This window comes from Sparus aurata, chromosome 8 (genome assembly GCF_900880675.1).
Source record: "Sparus aurata chromosome 8, fSpaAur1.1, whole genome shotgun sequence".
Classification (NCBI taxonomy): Eukaryota; Metazoa; Chordata; class Actinopteri; order Spariformes; family Sparidae; genus Sparus; species Sparus aurata.
The window spans coordinates 27,462,174-27,481,545 of NC_044194.1; the positions used below are offsets into that span (position 1 = coordinate 27,462,174).

Here is a 19,372-nt window from a genome sequence, read left to right on the forward strand (position 1 = left end):
TAGAAAAGTTGAGAAAAACTTAATACAAATACAGAAATGATGCAAAGTCAAGTGAAACGAAAAAACGCATCATATTCAGACGCCTTAACAGAAGTTCTCCCGGCCTCTAGGCGGAGCGCCCTCCACAGACTGCAAGAACCAGGACTTAATTCTGTTAACAGAACCCATGTTGTGTGGCTGATGTTGACATTTGGTAGTCAGAGAGAATAAATACATTTAGGAGGGCTCTGAATGATTGGCCGATATTCATTTTAAATAGTTTGATCAGAGGTCTATTTAGTCCAATCAGGGGAGCTGAACAGAAAATGTGCTTAGGACAAACAGATTGTGACAAATTGAAATGACATTTACAGACTATTCTGACTACAATGGAGCTCATCTTCTTATGCTGTTACCATAGTTATCCCTCTCCACTGGCTAGCTACTAGTGTGAGACCTAAGAAGAATCCAGTTATCCCCCAACATACACACATCTTGCTGGCAGGACCTCGCAAAGATGTTATTCTAGTTAAACCAAGAGGGCACCGCATGCTAGTTAGCTTTTAGCAGCTGGACAGCGGCAGAATTGAGCGTGTTTGTGTAAGGGAACCAAATGCTAACAGAGCTAATAGCTAACAGTGGAGCTAAACACACAGCAGGACTGAGAGATTCTCTTTGGAGTATCATCAAGCATTAGAACATTTCAAAGCAGTTTAATGTGGCAAGTGTACAGTCATTAAATGTACTGAAATACATTTACGAAACGTCACCATGAGCCACACAACAAATGAAGCCCTGGTTCATGCAGTCGGTGCTCCCCTTAGAGGCCTGAAACGCTTCTGTTGTAGCGACTAAATGTTAAACAATGATTATGATGCATTTGTTGTTGGCATTTGATATGGACTTTGCATTGTTTCCATATAAACACGCTTTTCTTCATGGAAGTGTTTTGGGAAGCATGTTCATGTATCGGTTGTTTGTGTTGTGTATAGTTGCAGCGCATTTCCTAAATGCTGTGCATGTGGTGCAAATTGATGAACAGGTTTTCTTAATGTTTTCATTTTTTTTCCTATTTGCATTTGTTTTTCTCAAGTTGAAGTGCGTTTGCCCTTGTCGATCACTGTACACATGAGCAGATAAATGGCCCCCCTCCAAAAGAAAAAGGGAAAAAAAAAAAACAACCAGACGGGCTTACAGAATTAATACACATGTGTTCATAAGACACATGCACACAAGTAGCCAAATCAAGAACACACAAACACACTGCATAGACAAAGAGGAATTGAGTAAATACATATCGAGGCGGTGGAAGTACTGAGGCGTTCCTCTTGTACATGAACACAGCATGTCCTTCTGTATGGTCAGTGTGTATTTGTGTGTGCATGTGTGCATCAACACATCAGTAATAGAAGTTATTAGTATGCTGGTTGTTGCAGCAGAGTTAAACAAAGCCATGCACTTTTAGCTTTTAAGCTGTGAGTCACTGCCCACTTTAACTGTAGTAGCCATGAATAAATGATAGATTAAAGCTACCCTGTGGAGTTTTTCACCACTAGGGGTGCTGCACAGCAACAGCTGAGCAGGGATTTACATAACTGACATTTCTGAACAGCTTGTGATGGTAATAAATGATAAAAGGTAGCAGTGTACCAATGATAGAGGAGAATAAGATGACACAAGCTTATGCACACATTGCGCATTCAAATTAAAAGCATTAAAAAGGTTTTCTGAAGTGCAAATTTGAATGTGCTTTATAGGCCCAATACAACAAATGGATTTTGGTCAGAAGAGTTAAATGATAACAAAATAAAAATAAATAAATAAAACTCCACAGGGTATATTGAGAATATATATATATATATATATAGCATCTAAAATGGTAACAATGCATGGAAACTTTATGATTACCTTAAAATAATCAATACATTAAAGGTTAGACTAATTTTAGTATTTTATATTTTTCATCAATAGGCACTTTTTCGTGTTAGTTGATCAGAGGAATTTTGTCAGTCGTTAGCACTGGTATACTGCTTGGTTTGCAAAAGTTCTTCATAAATAAGTCCATGCTGGCTTATTCTCACCATAAGCCACTGCTCTGTTTGCTAATGAACTAACTGTTGGCACCACTTTTAAAGCTCATGCAAAAAACTCATCAGTTCAAACTGCATCTGAAAGTGCCTAGTGATGAAAACAGGCTCTGGTTCTTTTCAAAGAATGAGTTGAAAGCAGTTTCTCTTTGGTTATGATCCTTTATTGCCTAGTTTAGGAAGGGGGAGGGGAGAAATGGTGAGTTTCTAGCTCAATCAGATTACAGGAAAGTAGAATGCAGATAAATTACTGCCAATTATGGCAATGAATGAATGCTAGTAGAGAGGAGGTTAGATAGCTAGTGCAATAATTAAGAGATATAAAGACGTGATCAGACAGTCAAACATAGACATAGATAGACAGCATGCAATAAAGATATTTGATAAATTGAAAAAAGATGGGCAAAGATTCACACACTCAATTCCTTGGTTCACAAACAGATAGAGGTACTGCTTTCAACTCATGGTGAGTGTATCAACCTATTGAGAGGTTTCATACCTGTCTGTGGTTGGAGCATCTGTAGAAGATCTGACTGCTGATTGGTTAGAGAGAGTCGATGGCGAGAGTGACAGGAGGAGCGGAAGGAGCCAGAGGTGCTGCAGGGTGGAGCTTAGAGCAGGAACAGAAAATGCAAGGGACCCGCCCACCCAGCTACGTCCCACTTCCTTTTAAACGACACTGCCCCAGATGCCCCAGATACACATACACTAAGATGGTGTTTAGAGGCAGGACAGGACTTCAGTTCACCCAGAGCATTTGTCATTTCAGAGCATAGTCTGTGTGCTAGTGTGTGTGCGTTCACAGAAACAGGACAAGGAGAGGCAGAGAAAAAACACAACGCAAGCAGTTCATCAATAGAAAGAAGGGAATTTCAAAGCAAAAGTAGTGTGCTGTATTGCATGTGTGTGCGTGTGTACACAAATATTTATATAGATGCATTTCACTGGGCTAGTGAGCTAGTCTATTACCTCTGTGTGTCCTCTCAGAGGGACAAAAACAACTCCCTGTACATAACAGACAACCTGTCCTGTCATCTCATTGACCTGGCAAAACTACACCATCTCATACTGTACAGGTACAGCAAAAGACAGGGTTACTCTGTTGTTTAGTTGTTTAATTCAGTTTCCTAAAAAAGGCCCCAGGAGGTATCAAAAAGTCTGAAATTACAATGACAAAAGTCTAAAATATTTACTTTATATTAGCAGTTTTTTTCTTTGCATCAGATTGTGGGCAGTTTAAGGCGTAATCCACTTCTAAACCAAAAGTGGGATTGTTATGACAGTGGATTGTGCTGCAAGAGGTGGCTGAGCCCTTTTGTGTAGCATTATAGTCATCAATGTCACACTACTCAAGCTCCTGCCAACTACAGCGGCATCATTACATGATTGGCAAGTGTCAATTTGATCAAAAACTACAATGGAACGAACTGTTCATTTAACATTACTTAATCCATCCGTCTATTGTCTGTCACTGTTCCAGGTCCTGGTCACATCAATCCAAATAATCATATCGTAACAGATTATTCCAATATGCTCCAGGGGAGTAGGAACAAAAACTGTGATATAATCATGGCCATATAGTCCCTACAGGATTCCATCATACTTTCATACGTTGGATAGTGTGATCATAAATAAAGTATTAAATTGCATTCCATGTGTATTAATAAGGTTTTTTTTTTTAAGTCTTTCAATTAGTGAATACTTCAGAAATCATGAAATGAGAGAACAGCAAAGAAAATGTCTATTCTTCAGGGCAACTGTTAAATTATAGTCATATTAATACAATAATCGTTTCAGCAAAAATATGAATTGTTTTACTACACAGTGGTTAATACACTGTACATATAATTAGTCACATGATTTTAGAAAAGTCCACTAATTCAAAACTATGCATACAGGAACTAACCATCAGATAGTGTTGTAGTGCCTGAGATGGGTCTTTTTGAATGTCTCAGTCTCATCTTGGAATTGACCACATTCTCACTCAGTCTCGTCTCAGTCTACATGCTGAAAATGGCTTCTATGGGAAGACGAGAGGCACCCAGAAAAACCTTTTGCTTGCACAAAAATTGTACTCTGTTAGGTCAATGGTAAAAAATGGAAAAGTATTGTAGCATGAAGACGGTTGATTTGAGTTCTTTTCCATGTGTTTGTATTTGTTTGCTCATAGAATATTAAAATATAAATACAAATATAAAATGTTCATGTGTCCTCTGTGGGTGCTTAATGCAAATGTAGAACTGTCAGATCAATTTTATGAATGCTTATGGCTTTATGATTTTATTGTGCATGTGTCATGCAAAGTGGGACTCGCAGTGGTCTTGGTCTTGACTTGGTCTCATGACACTCTGGTCTCGGTCATGACTCTGCCTCTGTTTAGGTGGTCTTGACCACAACACTGCCATTGGGAGGACCAAACACTGTTACATGTATACTGTATGTGGGCAATATTTTATGTAAAATGAAGCCTCATAAGCAAACAATAAATGTAGATACATGGCATACTGAGAATTTCAGACAGGATCAGTAGTACAGGGAAAAGCTGTCAATCTAATTACGTTCATGTTGTGTATGTGACTTTAACGATCTGCTCTAAAGTGATACATATCTATTACTTAATCACTCCAATAAATGTAGAGGGGGTGTGATCTTTCCTGTCAGATTGTGGAATATTTTTTTACTGTGCGCAGTACGAGTAATTTCTGAATTACATGCCTGCTAGTGTGTCTGATAGCTGAGGACGTGGGCGCTTGCCAAATAACATTTGGTTATTTGCCTTGTAAATACAACTCCCACACTAATGTTTGCTCTTTAATAATAACACCCGATGACACAATGTTGATCAGAACGCTGTCTCACAGATGAAGAAAAATAATAACAGACCTGCCATTAATGCCGTCTACAGAGATATGAATCTTGGATGTTGCTTTTTCGTTTTTGTTACACCAACGTCGCCAAAGATTTCCTCGTGTTGGTCTATCCGAACTTCTGATTTAATGGCGGGTTGTGGTGGTGAAAAGTTGATAGTGGACGAAGTATCACAGCGAATCGGCCCCCTTTATCTCCTCGCTGCACAGTCCAATGTCTGATCGATTGAGGTGTAGTCAGAGACAATTGTATTTTTAACAATGGATTTCTCCCTGGGAAATACTTTACTATCAATGATGTATGTAGCAGCTGTGCTCAAAACATTGCCTTGACCTTACATTGCCTACAGTTGAACGGATACGTGTGGGGACAAAAGACACCATGTGCTGAGTATCTGGCCTGGGATATGCAGCACTACAATCTGTTTGTTAGCGCCTTTATGATGGATATTTCTTCCCCTCTTGTGACGTTCTCCTGGTGCTCCCAGCTCAGAGGGAGGCTTGACGACATCTGCATAAATAGAGCAGCTACTGAACACAATTTCCCAGCTTGAAATTCTCAGAGGATACACTCCAGGCTTATAAATAGCAGTGAGCGCCATGCATTCAAATCAGCTTATTTGTTTTAGGTTACACGGCATCGTCTTTACTACCACATGGCACGTTGTGGCCTTTTGTTGAAGAAACACACAACTACTACATTGTAGATGTGTCTTACTATTTCAGGAACCTTATTTTCCCAAAAATATCAAATGGGTGTACAATGGTTCTTTTCAGGTTGCAGTTTTCTCAAGATACACATACATTGACGGTTGTTAGAAATTAAAACAAAGTGTTGAAGCATTGTTTTTAAAAAAATAAACTATACAGAAATAGTACTGTGTGCGGTTTTTATTTACCTATAATGGTCTTTGCTCACTGTATATGTAATTTCTCTCAAACTTATTTTAATTTAGTGTCTATTCAGTGATAACTCGTTGAGAGAATTAAATTCTTAATGTCTAAAACTTGAATACAGGCATCATAACTACTTCATGAGAGACATCTAAACTGTATCTACTGTATATCTCAGAATCTACCTAATTTGCCTTAACAGAAACCTCATACACATAAGTTACCGCAGATGTCTGTCCTGTTGTTTAAAACAGACATTTGCTTCAGCAGATTTGCATGGAGAAAAAATTAGTCTCGTAGAACAGTGTCCCCGTGTTTGCACTGAAACCATCCAACAGTGTCGGGATCACATTCAAAGTACTTGTTGGACTTGTGCCAACAATGCTCCGTCTCTGGTCAACAGTCGTATTCTGCTGGTTTATTTACATATTCCACTATGATATCAGAGCTGAGCGAGAAGAGAGGATCGTGGAAACACCATAGAAATTATTATATATTCTGATTGTAGGCAAAGTATGACGGCAAACCACTGCTGACGCGCCAGTGCTACTACATAACACTAGATATTTAGATACAGGAGGAGAGAAATGAAGACAGCAGATCAGTCTGTCTGCGCCTGTCATTCCTAAATCATTCTTAAATGTGTATATATAAAAGAGCAATATAAACATTTCTAGACTTTCATGCTTTAATTCATTTAGCAGCTCATCAAAGAGCAGAGCAGACATGTATCCCTTACTGTCTGGAGCATTTACACAGACCAAGTGTTTAATGTCAGCTTACACGTTGTTTCTACATTTGGAACAAGCTTACGCTCTATCTTTACTCTAGCTGTTATATAGCCTGTGTCAGAAGGCAACAGTGGACAACAACCCATGTTGTCACGTGCGTTCAGATATTTGAAAATGGGTGACAAGGCCACTAAAGTGCCAGAAAAAAGCGTCAGTGAGAGAGGGAGAGGGAGCATCTGTCCTTACCGTGGTCTCGTCCTCATGCAGCACCTGGTCGTATCCGCTGAGCGCCACACAGAAAATGATGGCTGTGACGTCCTCGAAACAGTGGATCCATTTCTTCCTCTCCGACCTCTGACCTCCCACATCAAACAGCCTGATGGACAGAGAGATGGACATGGGTAAACACATACACAAAAACCTTTTTTTGCACAAGTCATTCCTCGATCACTCGTTACTTCCTGGTCAGTCAAATTTAAACAAATGAAACAATTAACCTCAGATATGCAAACTACATATTGGATACAGTATAGCTACATACCACAGTGACGGCATGCTCAGTTGGTAGGTCCATTCGTAACATGCCTGTTTCTGTTTGTCTGTTGACTCATCCCTCCAGCTGTGGCCCATTACATTCAGACTAGACAATTCTGGCCCTCTTCCCAGTCCATAAAGTGGTTCATAAAGTTTCCCGCAATGATCTGATATTCTCAATTTTAGCTTTTATTATCCGACTTCTTTTTTCCATACCCCACTGTGTGCTCCATAAGTACCCTTTCCTCACTCAGTCAGACTCTCTGAAGTACATACGACAGAACGACGATCTCATAAACTCTGTCACTTTTCGTCTTGCTGTAAATTTATCCTTGGATTTGGTGTTATATCAGTGGACATGACTAATGTCTTCAATACAAGAGTGTTACCAATGGTTGTTTTCTGGCCATCTCAAGAAGGTTTTTACTTTGCTATTATCGGCTGTCAGAGACGAAAGTCGACAAACGTGAGAGAAACGTGGTGAAGTCCTCTGTAATCAATCACAACAGTAGTCTGTGATTGCACTGTGAGACACGTCCACACATTCAAATTAGGATCTCTGGTGATTGAAGATTGAAAGATTCTGACAGTGTCAGTTATGTTGTTTGACTGCGGCTGTTACCCACTAACCAACTTATCAGAACAAACTGTTTGCCAGCAGGACATTTGGGCACACGGGGGCCTGTTTGGGATAATGAGAATGAGTTACCTGTCCCTCCAGGCTTCTGTAATTAAACTTCCTTAATCCGACAGTGTAACAGTTCTTAGGGTACCTGATGTTTAGATAGAGGGTACTGGGCCCTAGAGATCTTTGTTTTTATATTCCATGCAGAATGGTGGAAGAACCACAACCTGTGACTTTCTGAGGAATACGGCAGGGCTGAAAGAGTCAAGCAACTTAACAAGTACACCTGTTACTCAAGAAAAAATAGGTAATTAACTGTTTATCTGAAACTAGATTAAGCTTCTCCATGTAGTTGTCTTGGAAGGTTCTCGGTCTTACAGGTCACGGTATATCTAGGTATAAAAGAATGCAACTAGACTTGCTTGTGATTCTTTAGGACCTTTCACCTCACCTAAGATTCTCCTACAGTTCTAACTGACTGGTAAGGAGTCTATTAGGAGTGACCGTTAGAACCACTGACCATGAGAACCTCCATGTTGTTAACGTCGTTGGAGAGATCTCATGCAAGTCGTTTTAACTTCTTAATAATGCACACCAGAGAAGAAGGTGGAAGAAACTGACCCATTTCGACCCTAAGCTTTCCTCAGAACTACTTAACTGGTAACGCTGAGGAAAGCCTATGGCAAAAACTAACCTGTTTCTTTCTGCTGCTTTAATATATTTTTTGGGGGGCTTTTTCCCTTTATGAAGAATGAGTGGATGCCAACCGGAACTGAACCGGGGGCTTACACGCCTCAAGGTTCGACACTGCCTGGGGACGTATCCCAGGACTACATTGTAAGTGGCTAATAAGTCATGTGGTAGACCTCTGTTTAGTGGTGGTTGTTCCAGTTTGTCCAAAATGGCTTCTTTCACTCCTCTTTCAAATCATCTGTCCTCTCTGGCAAAAATGTGTACAATCCTATCCTCATTAGAGTGTTCATCATGAAATTGGATGTCCACTTTCTCCTATATTCGTTGTATTTTTGTGCACTTAAAGATACACTACCTGAGAGAAGGGAATTCTAAGTGACATGAACCCAGTCCTACATGTGATGGGTATAATGGCAGGAGAGTTGATGGTTTACACCTAGTACAGGCACACTGTAGACTCCCACACACTGCCTGACTGCCAGTAATAGCAATCGAGCTGACAATATTTAGAGCTGCTCAACAAAACACACACAGCAGACCACCTACTCAACTGTAAGAGACACCGTATATTGAGCATCATTCAGCAGAATGAACATTTCTGTGCACGTATAATTGTGTATAAAATGTGTCTGTATCTGAACACACAATCATGTGCTGTGTGGGTCTGGGAGAGATTGAGACAAACAAGTGAAACAAAGTTGAAGTGTGATGGTGCATCCATCCAGAAAAATAACTTGTGCCTACAGTGCCTGTCAATACCTTTATGTGTGAGTGTGTGTGCGTGCACACGCACACAAGAGGGCCAGAAATGGGGGGGGAATTAAATTAGTTCAGAGAAAGACTCCTCCCCTCTTTTCTCTCCTTCTCTTTCCTTTCCTCCTACCAACCCAACATGCCCCAACGGTCTGTCATCATTCCCACAGCTCCTCGCTCTAATTGAATCAGGTCTCATTAAAAAGGCAGACAATCATAAATATAGACACTTGTTTAAGGCATTTAATCTTATTAATTACTGACTGGATTTCCTGCTGTATGCATGGATAGAGGAGCAGGCAGAACCATGAGTAAAAGGCAGTTAAAGACTAATCAGAAATTACAAATGTCACTGTCATGAGTCAATACCGACCTGAAGTGGAGGTTTTTGAAGGTAAAGTGTGTCTCGACAATTCCTGTGGTCTTCACTCGGGTCCTCAGGATGTCCTGCTCTGTGGGCTGGTAGTCTGCCGCACCAATCCGATCTAGGCTGTCTAGGTAGCTGCACATAGACACACAGGGCAAAGACAAGGACTGTAAATAAGCAGCAATCTACAAAGGGTCAAGCTTTGGATTCTAAAGCTCAATGGGTGTACTCAATGCTCAATGCTCATTAAAATACTCTGGACAATTGTCTCCCTTTTGGCCTTTCCAAAACCAAACACACAAGAACAGTGAATGGCAGGGAATAGATTAAGAGAACTGATCTGCTCTAACATAAAATATACTTACAGTGTTATAAGGCAAATGGGCTTTCCAATAACTAACTACTGTGTACGGTAACATGTTATCTCTTTGACTGCTCCCCACTATGTGGTAGCAGTCCTGGAGTTGAGGCTAACATTGGCATCCAGCTCTGAACTGGATTTGACAATACTTACTTCTGCAACCCCAGCAATGATGCCTTTAACAGCCAAAATGAATTTGTTCATTAAAGGTGCAAGTGTGTAAGTAATGGTCACCTGTCAGATTCACAGTCAAAACAATTAAGGGGCAGCGTATCAACAGAGTGACTGACCATGAGCTAACTTTAGCTGCCATTGGCTGGCAATTTGTACCGGGAGCTCGGGGACCAGGACAGGCTTGGGCTAGCAGGTTAGCATGGTTATTTCAGTTGATATCACTGTCAATACACAGATCGATGACAGATGTTAAAACTGCTATGACTTCACAGTCTGTCAATAACATGTACATTTTTTTGACTGATTCACTTTTTAGGAGCCAATATGTAAGAATTTGAGTTGAAACACCCTTTTTGAAAATAAGACCAGGTTTGTAAGCCAAGCGGCTCAACACGATTATGTTCAAACTAAATAAATGTCTGACCTTAGCTGTTACATTTTTCTTTCCTTAATATAGGGACTAGGACAAGGTTCCCACTGTTATACAAGAACAATGATTTTTTTATTTCCAGTTCTTCAACCTACTTCATGCCGCTTAAGGCTCAGTCTTTTTGCACAATATCACGTCTGTAGCCATCTGTTTTAATACAAATCAGGTGCAAACATAAGACAGTCAGACAGAGAGAGTAATTCAACCAACCTTTTGGTCTGAAATGTCCTTAATTTGATAGTTAGCTATCTAATAGTATTATGGCCTTAAAATAACACTTTGAACTTTATCGTGATACACAACATGTGATATCTCTTCAAATAAACTTCATAAATGCTAGGACTGAGCATCAAACTCAAATATCACAGCATTTTTGAGATTGTGACAATACTGCAAGGATGACTATTGTTATTTCCACAAAATATCAACACAATGGGATTTTTAATTACTAATTATTGTAGATATATAATTGTGTGTCTCTTTCTTTGAAGTCTCCCATAAATCCATTAGCAGCTCTGTGCATCCTCCTGCCCACTGGATTACCATCATCAATAATGATACTGAACATGCTGCTTTACTGACTGCAGTAGGGTAGTTTTTTTTTTTTATCTACCCACTAACGCTTTTAGAGGTCAGAGGTCAAGGTTGGCTGTCAATACTGATAGATCAATACTGCCATAACAGATAAGAAATCTGCCCTAGCCTATAAGTTAAACATTAAAAGTAGCATGCTGAATAACCACTGGGTAAGGAGCAAGAAAGTAAAGTGGTGGGTGTTATGCGCTGCCCAGTTATGTAATGGAATATCCCTGATAAACCTTTGTTTTTTTAATGGATGAGTATAATATCAAATAATTCTGAATATTAAGGTTTGGAGACTTATCTCAGAGCCGATGCTGAGGGATGATCACTCTGCCAGCACACAACATTAATAACCCTACCATCAAGTAAGGAAAAGGGTGGAAGTGAGGAAAACTGATTACATATTCACTTTACACCATGGCCCTGAGAGTCTTTGATTCTCATTGGCTGGCAGGTGTCCATCTACATCTAATGCTGCATTCTTTGCCTCTACCTTACAACATAATGCCAACCTTGGAGGGTATCATCTCTCACTTATTCTCTTCTGAAAGACAGCTTCTCTTCTAAAAACCGAGCGGAGAGTGAGGGATCAGCAATGCCGATTACTTTTTCCACACATCTATTCAGACATTATTGGTATTCTGAGCCAACAGAGACGGGCTGACTGAAAATAATACGGAACGACAGATGAGCAGGAGCGACGAGCTGAACATATGCAGACACTATACAGCCTTTTAGCGTAATAGTGTAAAGTTTTGATTTATAGATCGGTGAGAGTGTAGGTTCAGAGCTTCTAAATGGATGCTGAGTTACTTCCAAGAGAATGAGAGAAAAAGATAAAGACGAGCGAGCAAGGAGATATTGGGTTGATGATAACAAGAAGTGGATGGTGCGCGCATGCGCCCGCGTCCGCGCCCGCGCACACACATACACACACACACACACACACACACACACACACACAAACAAACAGGCACATAAACTCACACACCGCATACTCACACAGCTTCAGAGATGAGAGCTATTGATCACACAGAAAAGAATATGGGTTGGGAATATGGGCGTTTGGAGAGGATGTATGTGTGAGACGAAGACAACGTGAGAGGACTATTTTCAGACAGCAGGGAGATCAAGTGATCTGACGGACCTTAGATTCTGACTTAATAATGTTATCACTGTAACGAAAATTATTGTGATTAGGTCATTTTTCAGTTTTGAATAATAAATAGTCTCTGCTGAGACTTCAAGAGCAAACAAACATGGTAAAAAAACAAAATAATGAGCACAAAGGCCAGTATACTATTCTACAGTATGGTGCTTGAAGCACAATAACAGCTGCTTAAACAAAATGCATTCTAGCTCATTCTTTGTCACATTAAACACAATCTACATGGAGCTCATACATAAGCAAGATCTCTGTGTAAAAGCCGAAGAATGTTGCTTTAACAGACATAAACTTGATCTAACCCCAACCTCAAAACCTGATTCTCCCCTTTTCTCGTAGCTCCTATCCGCCTGCAGTTGTCATCTTGTATAATTTCCTGAATAATGCTCAACAGTGACCACCAGTCCCCCGAGAGACTTCCCCATTCATTTATTAAACCGATGTTTCAGAAATCCTTATTTAAAGAGTTGGAATGATGCCAGCCAACTAAGAGATGAATGAAACACAGAGAAATAAGAAAACGGCAAAGCTACGAAGTCTGTGTACATCATTAATTAAAGACAGGAGGACCACTCTCTGCTCTGAATTCACATTGTCCTGCCGACGAGAAACAATCTGTTTATTCTGATTTCTCTAACTTTTGTTTTTGTTTCTCTGTCCCCACAAGCTGCAAGCTGTGTCACTCCCTCTCTCTCTCTCTCTCTCTCTCTGTCTCTCTATAGCTTCCTCCTCCTCCTGCTCTCCTTTCATTCAGGCTCCCTTCTGATGGGCCCCTGGGACCCTCTACCTCTCCTGGCTCCTGCTGCCTCACATGTTAATGCATATGGATCGTCATACCCTCGGCTCTGCTGGATCACTGCTCTGCTCTGTTTTACTATCTCCTTTTATCTGTAATTCTGTAAAATCTGATGCCTCTTCACTCTGATCCTCTCTGTTTTACTGCTAATTATCTTGCGTATCCTGCCCTCTTCCAGGTCACCACAGTGGAGAGGAGGTCGTGTGGCTCAGGCACCACTTGGCGATACCTCGGTTGCTCAGTCGTCTCCTGGATCCACACTCTTTACATATATTATATAATTTGTATCAGATATTCTGTCAATGCAACTTTTAAATTGTGAATTTGTTGTTGTTTTCTGTACATGCGACATCTAATTAATGTCTGTCCGTCCTGGGAGAGGGATCCCTCCTTGGTGGGGGATGTTTTTTTCTTTCCTCAATATTGCAAAGTTTTCCTCGCTCAAATCGAGGGTCAAAGGACAGAGGATGTTGTTCGCTGTACAAATTGTAAAGCCCGCTGAGACAATGGGATTGTGGGCTATATAAATAACATTTATTTCATTTGATTTGATTCATTCATCCCTTAAATTACTGCAAATAATTCCTTTCCAATGACTTCCAACTCACAAAAACCAATACATAGCCTTGTAATTAGTTTCACAATTTTCCTCTAAAACAATGCAGTGGGTCAGAAAATGAAATCATGGTTGCTCTGTGGTAAACATAACATAAAACAACTTTGCTCTTACACTGTAGGATTGTGGGTAGTGTAGTTCATCTCCTTGACATGGTAGATAGAAAATGTTTTTCTTAAACTGAGCCTGATATCATATGGCCTTGTGGCTTCTTCTCTCTTGGATGGTTACAGTAGTGTGGCTACTAATCAAGATACTCGAATCAGAATATGAATGGGATTTTCCCTTACAGAACCTCACTGTTGTGCTCTATAAGACCCTGTATGACTGTCTGTTTGGATAACACTGAATCACAGCGTCTTACAAAGATTATGTAGAGATGGAGATAACGGAACGAAGGTTAAATCGACTGAGAGCTGCGTACCAGATGCACACTTTTATTGTCTGCCAAGTAAAATAAATGTTTTACCATTGAAAGCCAATTTAGCTTTTATGTATGAGTGTGGTTAGAAAGCTCTTCGGAAACTACTTGAAAACTGTCACGTGGATCCAACTCATTTCTAAATGGTCAGCATTTTTGGACCAAGGTCCTTGGTTTACAGATTGTTGTGGTTTCGGTCCATACACAACAGAATGAGTCATTATGTCGACAATCGCTTGACAGTATATTTAACACAAACTTTTTAGTAACTGATTAAGCATTACATTCACTGATTCCCGCAAAGTGTTGTGGATTATGAGTCAGATACACAACGGCATGTTGTTGGGCTTTAGGAAATCATGGTTAACATTTTTCATTAATTTACAGACTAAACAATAAACTGAGTGTCACCAAGATCAACAGCAGAATAACTAATACATGACAACATTGCTATTGCAGTCCTACTATGCAATACAAAATGCATCTTCAGTGCTCTCTCCTCTCCTTCTTCTCTTTCTTGTCAGACTACCTTAGCTGTAAAGAAATGATGATAAAACTAGGCTGCACTTAGGTATCTGACTATTGAGTAATAAAGGTCAGTCAAATGTGCTACTTTTATTGTGACTTTTATGACATTTACCACCACAGCAGGTTGAAACTTCTCTAAATAGGAGCAGTCTGCTCCCCCTGTTCACCGTTTCCACCCTGTAGTACCTATCCAGAAAAGTACTTTTGACATGAGCTTACACTAACATGAATGCTAACATTGTGTCACATATAGAACTGCTGTCCCCTAAGGCTGTTATGCACACAGCAATGTAAATAACATTGAATCACGCCTGGGCAGGCTAATGACTTTTGCATGCTTACGTAGGTTTTTAGGTAGCATGGAGAATGTAGACCATCACAACATTAGTCTTTTTCCTCATCCTGATATTACTCTTCAGGGTGCACCAAGTCGATTAACACCAGACCCCAGAGTATAGTTCTCTCATTTCCCTGGTGATGCACAGTATTATAGATTATCGCTGAAACAGTGTTCGGCACAAAAGAGAGACAAGCAGAGAGAATGTTGGCTGTGTGCTGATAATGACAAGGATGAGTGTGCTTGTGTGTGTGTTTCCAGCATAGAAAACTGAAGAGTTCTCTTGACGATAGGTTGGCAGAATACACTTAATTCCAGATTCCACACTTACGATCTATTTTGATTCTTAAGTATTGCGCACCCATATTACGTTGTATTTTTATTAGCTCGTTTGTCACTGGACCATGGGAAAAACATTGACTCATACGCCTCTGGATACTTTAGATCGTGAGTCACAGTTCCAAAAACAATGCTCATCACACATCAGTCAGTGTAAAACTTGTTTCAGCAGCATCATTGCTATGCTGCATATTAAAGTGGTAAATAAAAGCTAAAGTAAATTGTTTAATTTAGCTGTTCTTATGTTTTAAGAGTTAAAGAAATAGAACATGCAAATACATATATTGGATACGTGCTGTCCTCTCCTGGCACAAAACCTAGTGGTGGCTGCTTATTCAAGCCCGAATGATGAGTTGGAGTTTTGACCCTTTGAGCAAGCAATGTTAAGTCAGAGGTCATAGTTTCTTTCCACTGATCAAATGAGATACTGTATGTGCCTGCAAGTATGAGCACACATGTTGTTTATGTTAAAAAGGTAAAAAGATAGTTTGAAGAGATAATACTGTGGATGCAACGCTAATTTCTATTAACCAGATAATTGTAATATACATTATGTGACTAAACTCTAGTTTTACCAAATTAATTCAGGAATCAAAGAATTGATTCTTGAATCGTAAAAAAAAACAGAAAGAATCAGGATACTGAAGAGAATACGTGTTTCCTCTTCCCTACCCACAACCTGCAATATTCAGCATCACTCTCATTACTGTTAACACACTCCATCCCTCCTCCTGTTGTCAGTAACTTACAATACTGCTGCATGTATTGGGCAACAAGGGTTACCACACTGACCACTAACTCACATACACTAAGACACTAGTGTCTTTAAGACTGTGGCTTGGGGCTTAAGAGGACACATAGCCTTTTAAAGGCCAACACAAATTGAGAGTGGTGCAGATAAGTGTGCAAGTAAGCAGGCAAGTGGGAGCCAAGTTATAGCACACACATATTGATCCGTTGCTGTTAACACACCTCACATTAGTAATTTACATCAGCATGTGGTTACTAGAGAAATAAAGTCATCATACAAGGATAAGTAGGGAATACAAAATGCAGTTGCTTCAAACATAAGGAGCTGCCGGCAAAAACACTTCAATTACGCCAATTCATATGAAGGCAGAAATTACATCCTTTGAAACTTAAAACATGCCTGAGCTGCATGTATGTTTTTGACAGCATCGGCCAAAGGGAGGTCAGCTCCACCGTCCTGCCTCATAGCTGTCATTGTTGTTTCATGGTTAGACGTCTACCCCACAGTGATGTTGCGACACATATTTACAAGCGGCACTTGTGACTTTTACAGAAGCTGCAGCTGCATGATGCAACATGATACAACCTGGCCACAACATAAAAACGCTCTGGATCGATAGAGGAAGCAGCCCTTTCATTTGTTTAGCCCAGAGAACAACATGGACTGTAAAATTTGCACTCACCTCAAGGCTTGTCTCAAATTCAAATCCACACTGATCAGAACACCACATCTATTTCCAACACTTTACAAAACTTGCTATCTGCTGCTCGCTATAGATGGCGTTAGCTAATTAGCTCAGTTAGCAATGCAGCTAGTGGTATGGACTGGGGACCAGGGGAGTACTGTTTTTTACACCGCTAACACGAATGCCTTGGACCTGAATGGGCTAGGGCTAGCTGGTTACCATGCTAATATCAGTATGTATCCTTGTAAATAAATAAACAGATAATAATAAACAATAACAATAAACAATTGAAGTCTTCGCTTAAACTTAAAAAACTTAAACTATTAACTTAAAGTGAAACTCTTGCCAAAATGCAACCTCGATGTGTGTGTCGATCTCAGAATGCGACGTAACTTGGATGAGAGTTAAGGTGGACTGCTCCTCCAGGTTACGTCGCATTCTGAGATCGATACTTCTCGGCTGCAATGACAGCTGCGAGCAAACAAGCTACTGCTAACGTGAGTTGTTCAAAAACTTTCTCTTTAGTAAACTCTGTGTACACAAACAATGTCCTCAATGCTAAAGTTCATGTGTAGAGACCCTGGTGATACTACGAGCAAAGTTTCATGTTGTGTCGAGCCTTCTTAGTGTTTTAAAAATAGCAACATAGAATTTGCCCCGCGCACTCCCATTGAAAATGAGCTTGACCCGAAAACGAAAATATGGTAAAACTTATAAGTGCCTCCTTCGTCGTAATTTTGCTTTTACACGAAGGACTCATATACATTCACTAAAAAAAGCCTAGGTTGCATTTTGGTGAGAGTTTGACTTTAATCATTTTTTATAATTAACCAAAGTGTAGTCCATCTATTATGTTTTTTAGCGTTTCATGAAAATAAACACGCAGAACTCAAAATATCAGAAAAAAAAAATTCTAATGCCAGCAAAGGACGGTATCCATGTGCACCAGGGTGAACTATATCTATCAAAATCAATATGGCTGAAGTAGATTTACATTATTACCTGGTACAAAGTCCAATGATGCTAAATAATCCAATACAATGCAGGATGCAGAATCAATATCCATGGTAAATGTGGAGAAGGAAGCAATTTGGTCTGGCAGTATCTAGCTTCAAGTCTACAAATCAGACTGCCTTGCTATTAGTGGGTACTATCACAATCCACTTGATCTATTCGATTATGCTTTTTTTGTAAGAAACCAAAACACGAAAGAAACGCTCAGATCCAGTCTAAAATCAGACACTTCATCTGCCATCATAGACTACGTGACTGTTAGGCCAAGTGGGTATATGCATAACACTATGCCACAAAGACAGGGGCTGTAAATCATAAACAGAAAGCATGTGTGTAGTGGTAAATAGGTCAGTACATGCAGGGCATTTGCACAGAGAGATAGAGAAAGAGGGAGAGAGGTGGCTCCTGGCAGTACTCGCTCCTCGCAGAATAGAGCTTTATGCTTTCTATGTAATACAAACACACATTACATGCATGTGTGAATACACCCACACCCACAAAAACACTCCCTACTCGTACCATAACCTTCTCCAAGCCTAACCTTTAACCATACTGCAACACCTGATAACTGAAAAAGCCTCCCCAGAGCAAAAAATGTATGTATCATCACTTTGGACTATGTATCATTGACAGATTTTAGAGAAAGAGAGACACACCCACACAGACACACACACATGCACACACACACAGTCAAACTGAGTGTGGTCTGATCATGTGATATCTGTCCTATCAGTTTATTGGCTGGTTGGCCTGTTCTGCTCCACAGGCCACAACATAATAGGAAGTGTGCATCAATCTTTAATGTGACATTTAACGCAGACACACAAATGGACATGCATATGCAAGTGCGTCACACACACACACACACACACACACACACACACACACACACACACACACACACACACACACACAGTGGATGTTGTTGGAGTTAATTGATCACATGTATGAGTTGAGGGGAACATATTTTCATGTTTCCTTCCCAGATTCTGCTTATGGTGAGAAGTAATAAAGTGCTGTGCCTCTATTTCTAGCAATCTTTTCTTGCTCTCTCATCACTCTTGATATTGACTCGCCCCCTTTCCTTGACTTTGTCTCATTTGTCTCGCTGCCTGTGTCATTCAATCATTTTAATGTGCTTTCTTTATCTAGGCCTCTGTTTGAATTCACCACCTTTGACTTTCTCTCTCTTATCTCTCTATTTTTCCATGCTGTTTCTCTCACTGTCTTTTCTAATATTCAGTGCTCTCTTCTGCAATTTATTCAGTTTTATTTTACGCCTCTATCTTTGCTGAGCTGCTCATCTTGACTGATAGATTACCATCCATATGGTGCATAGATGTGGTTTCTTCTAATTTATAATGTTAGGGATTTTACTATTCCCTCTAATCAAGGAGTAAAAAATAATACATTCAGTACATTAATGAGCCATTCTGTGACAAAAGCATCGACAAGGCTTTTCTGCAGCCAGTTGCACTCTTGGTAAGAGTTTGTTGAACCAGACATAACACAACATGGAACAAAGGTATTGATGCTATGGCTACACACTCATTCTGAATGGTTGGGAAACTGCTGACGTGTCCTGATATAGCCATTCAGAAACAATGGCGACACTTTCACTTAATAATTGTTTCAGTCACACT

General features: G+C 40.0%; 1 protein-coding gene across 2 annotated transcripts in view; it reads right to left on the reverse strand.

Moving 5' to 3' along the window:
- Nucleotides 1-19,372, reverse strand: part of gnao1a (guanine nucleotide binding protein (G protein), alpha activating activity polypeptide O, a) — a 104,755-nt gene that overhangs the window by 13,315 nt on the left and 72,068 nt on the right. For both annotated transcript variants that reach the window (XM_030425147.1, XM_030425148.1), the window contains exons 5-6: nucleotides 9,537-9,665; nucleotides 6,805-6,934 (exon numbers count right to left, since the gene is read on the reverse strand). In XM_030425147.1, the coding sequence (XP_030281007.1) occupies nucleotides 6,805-6,934; nucleotides 9,537-9,665 (259 nt within the window). The remainder of the gene's footprint in view (nucleotides 1-6,804; nucleotides 6,935-9,536; nucleotides 9,666-19,372) is intronic.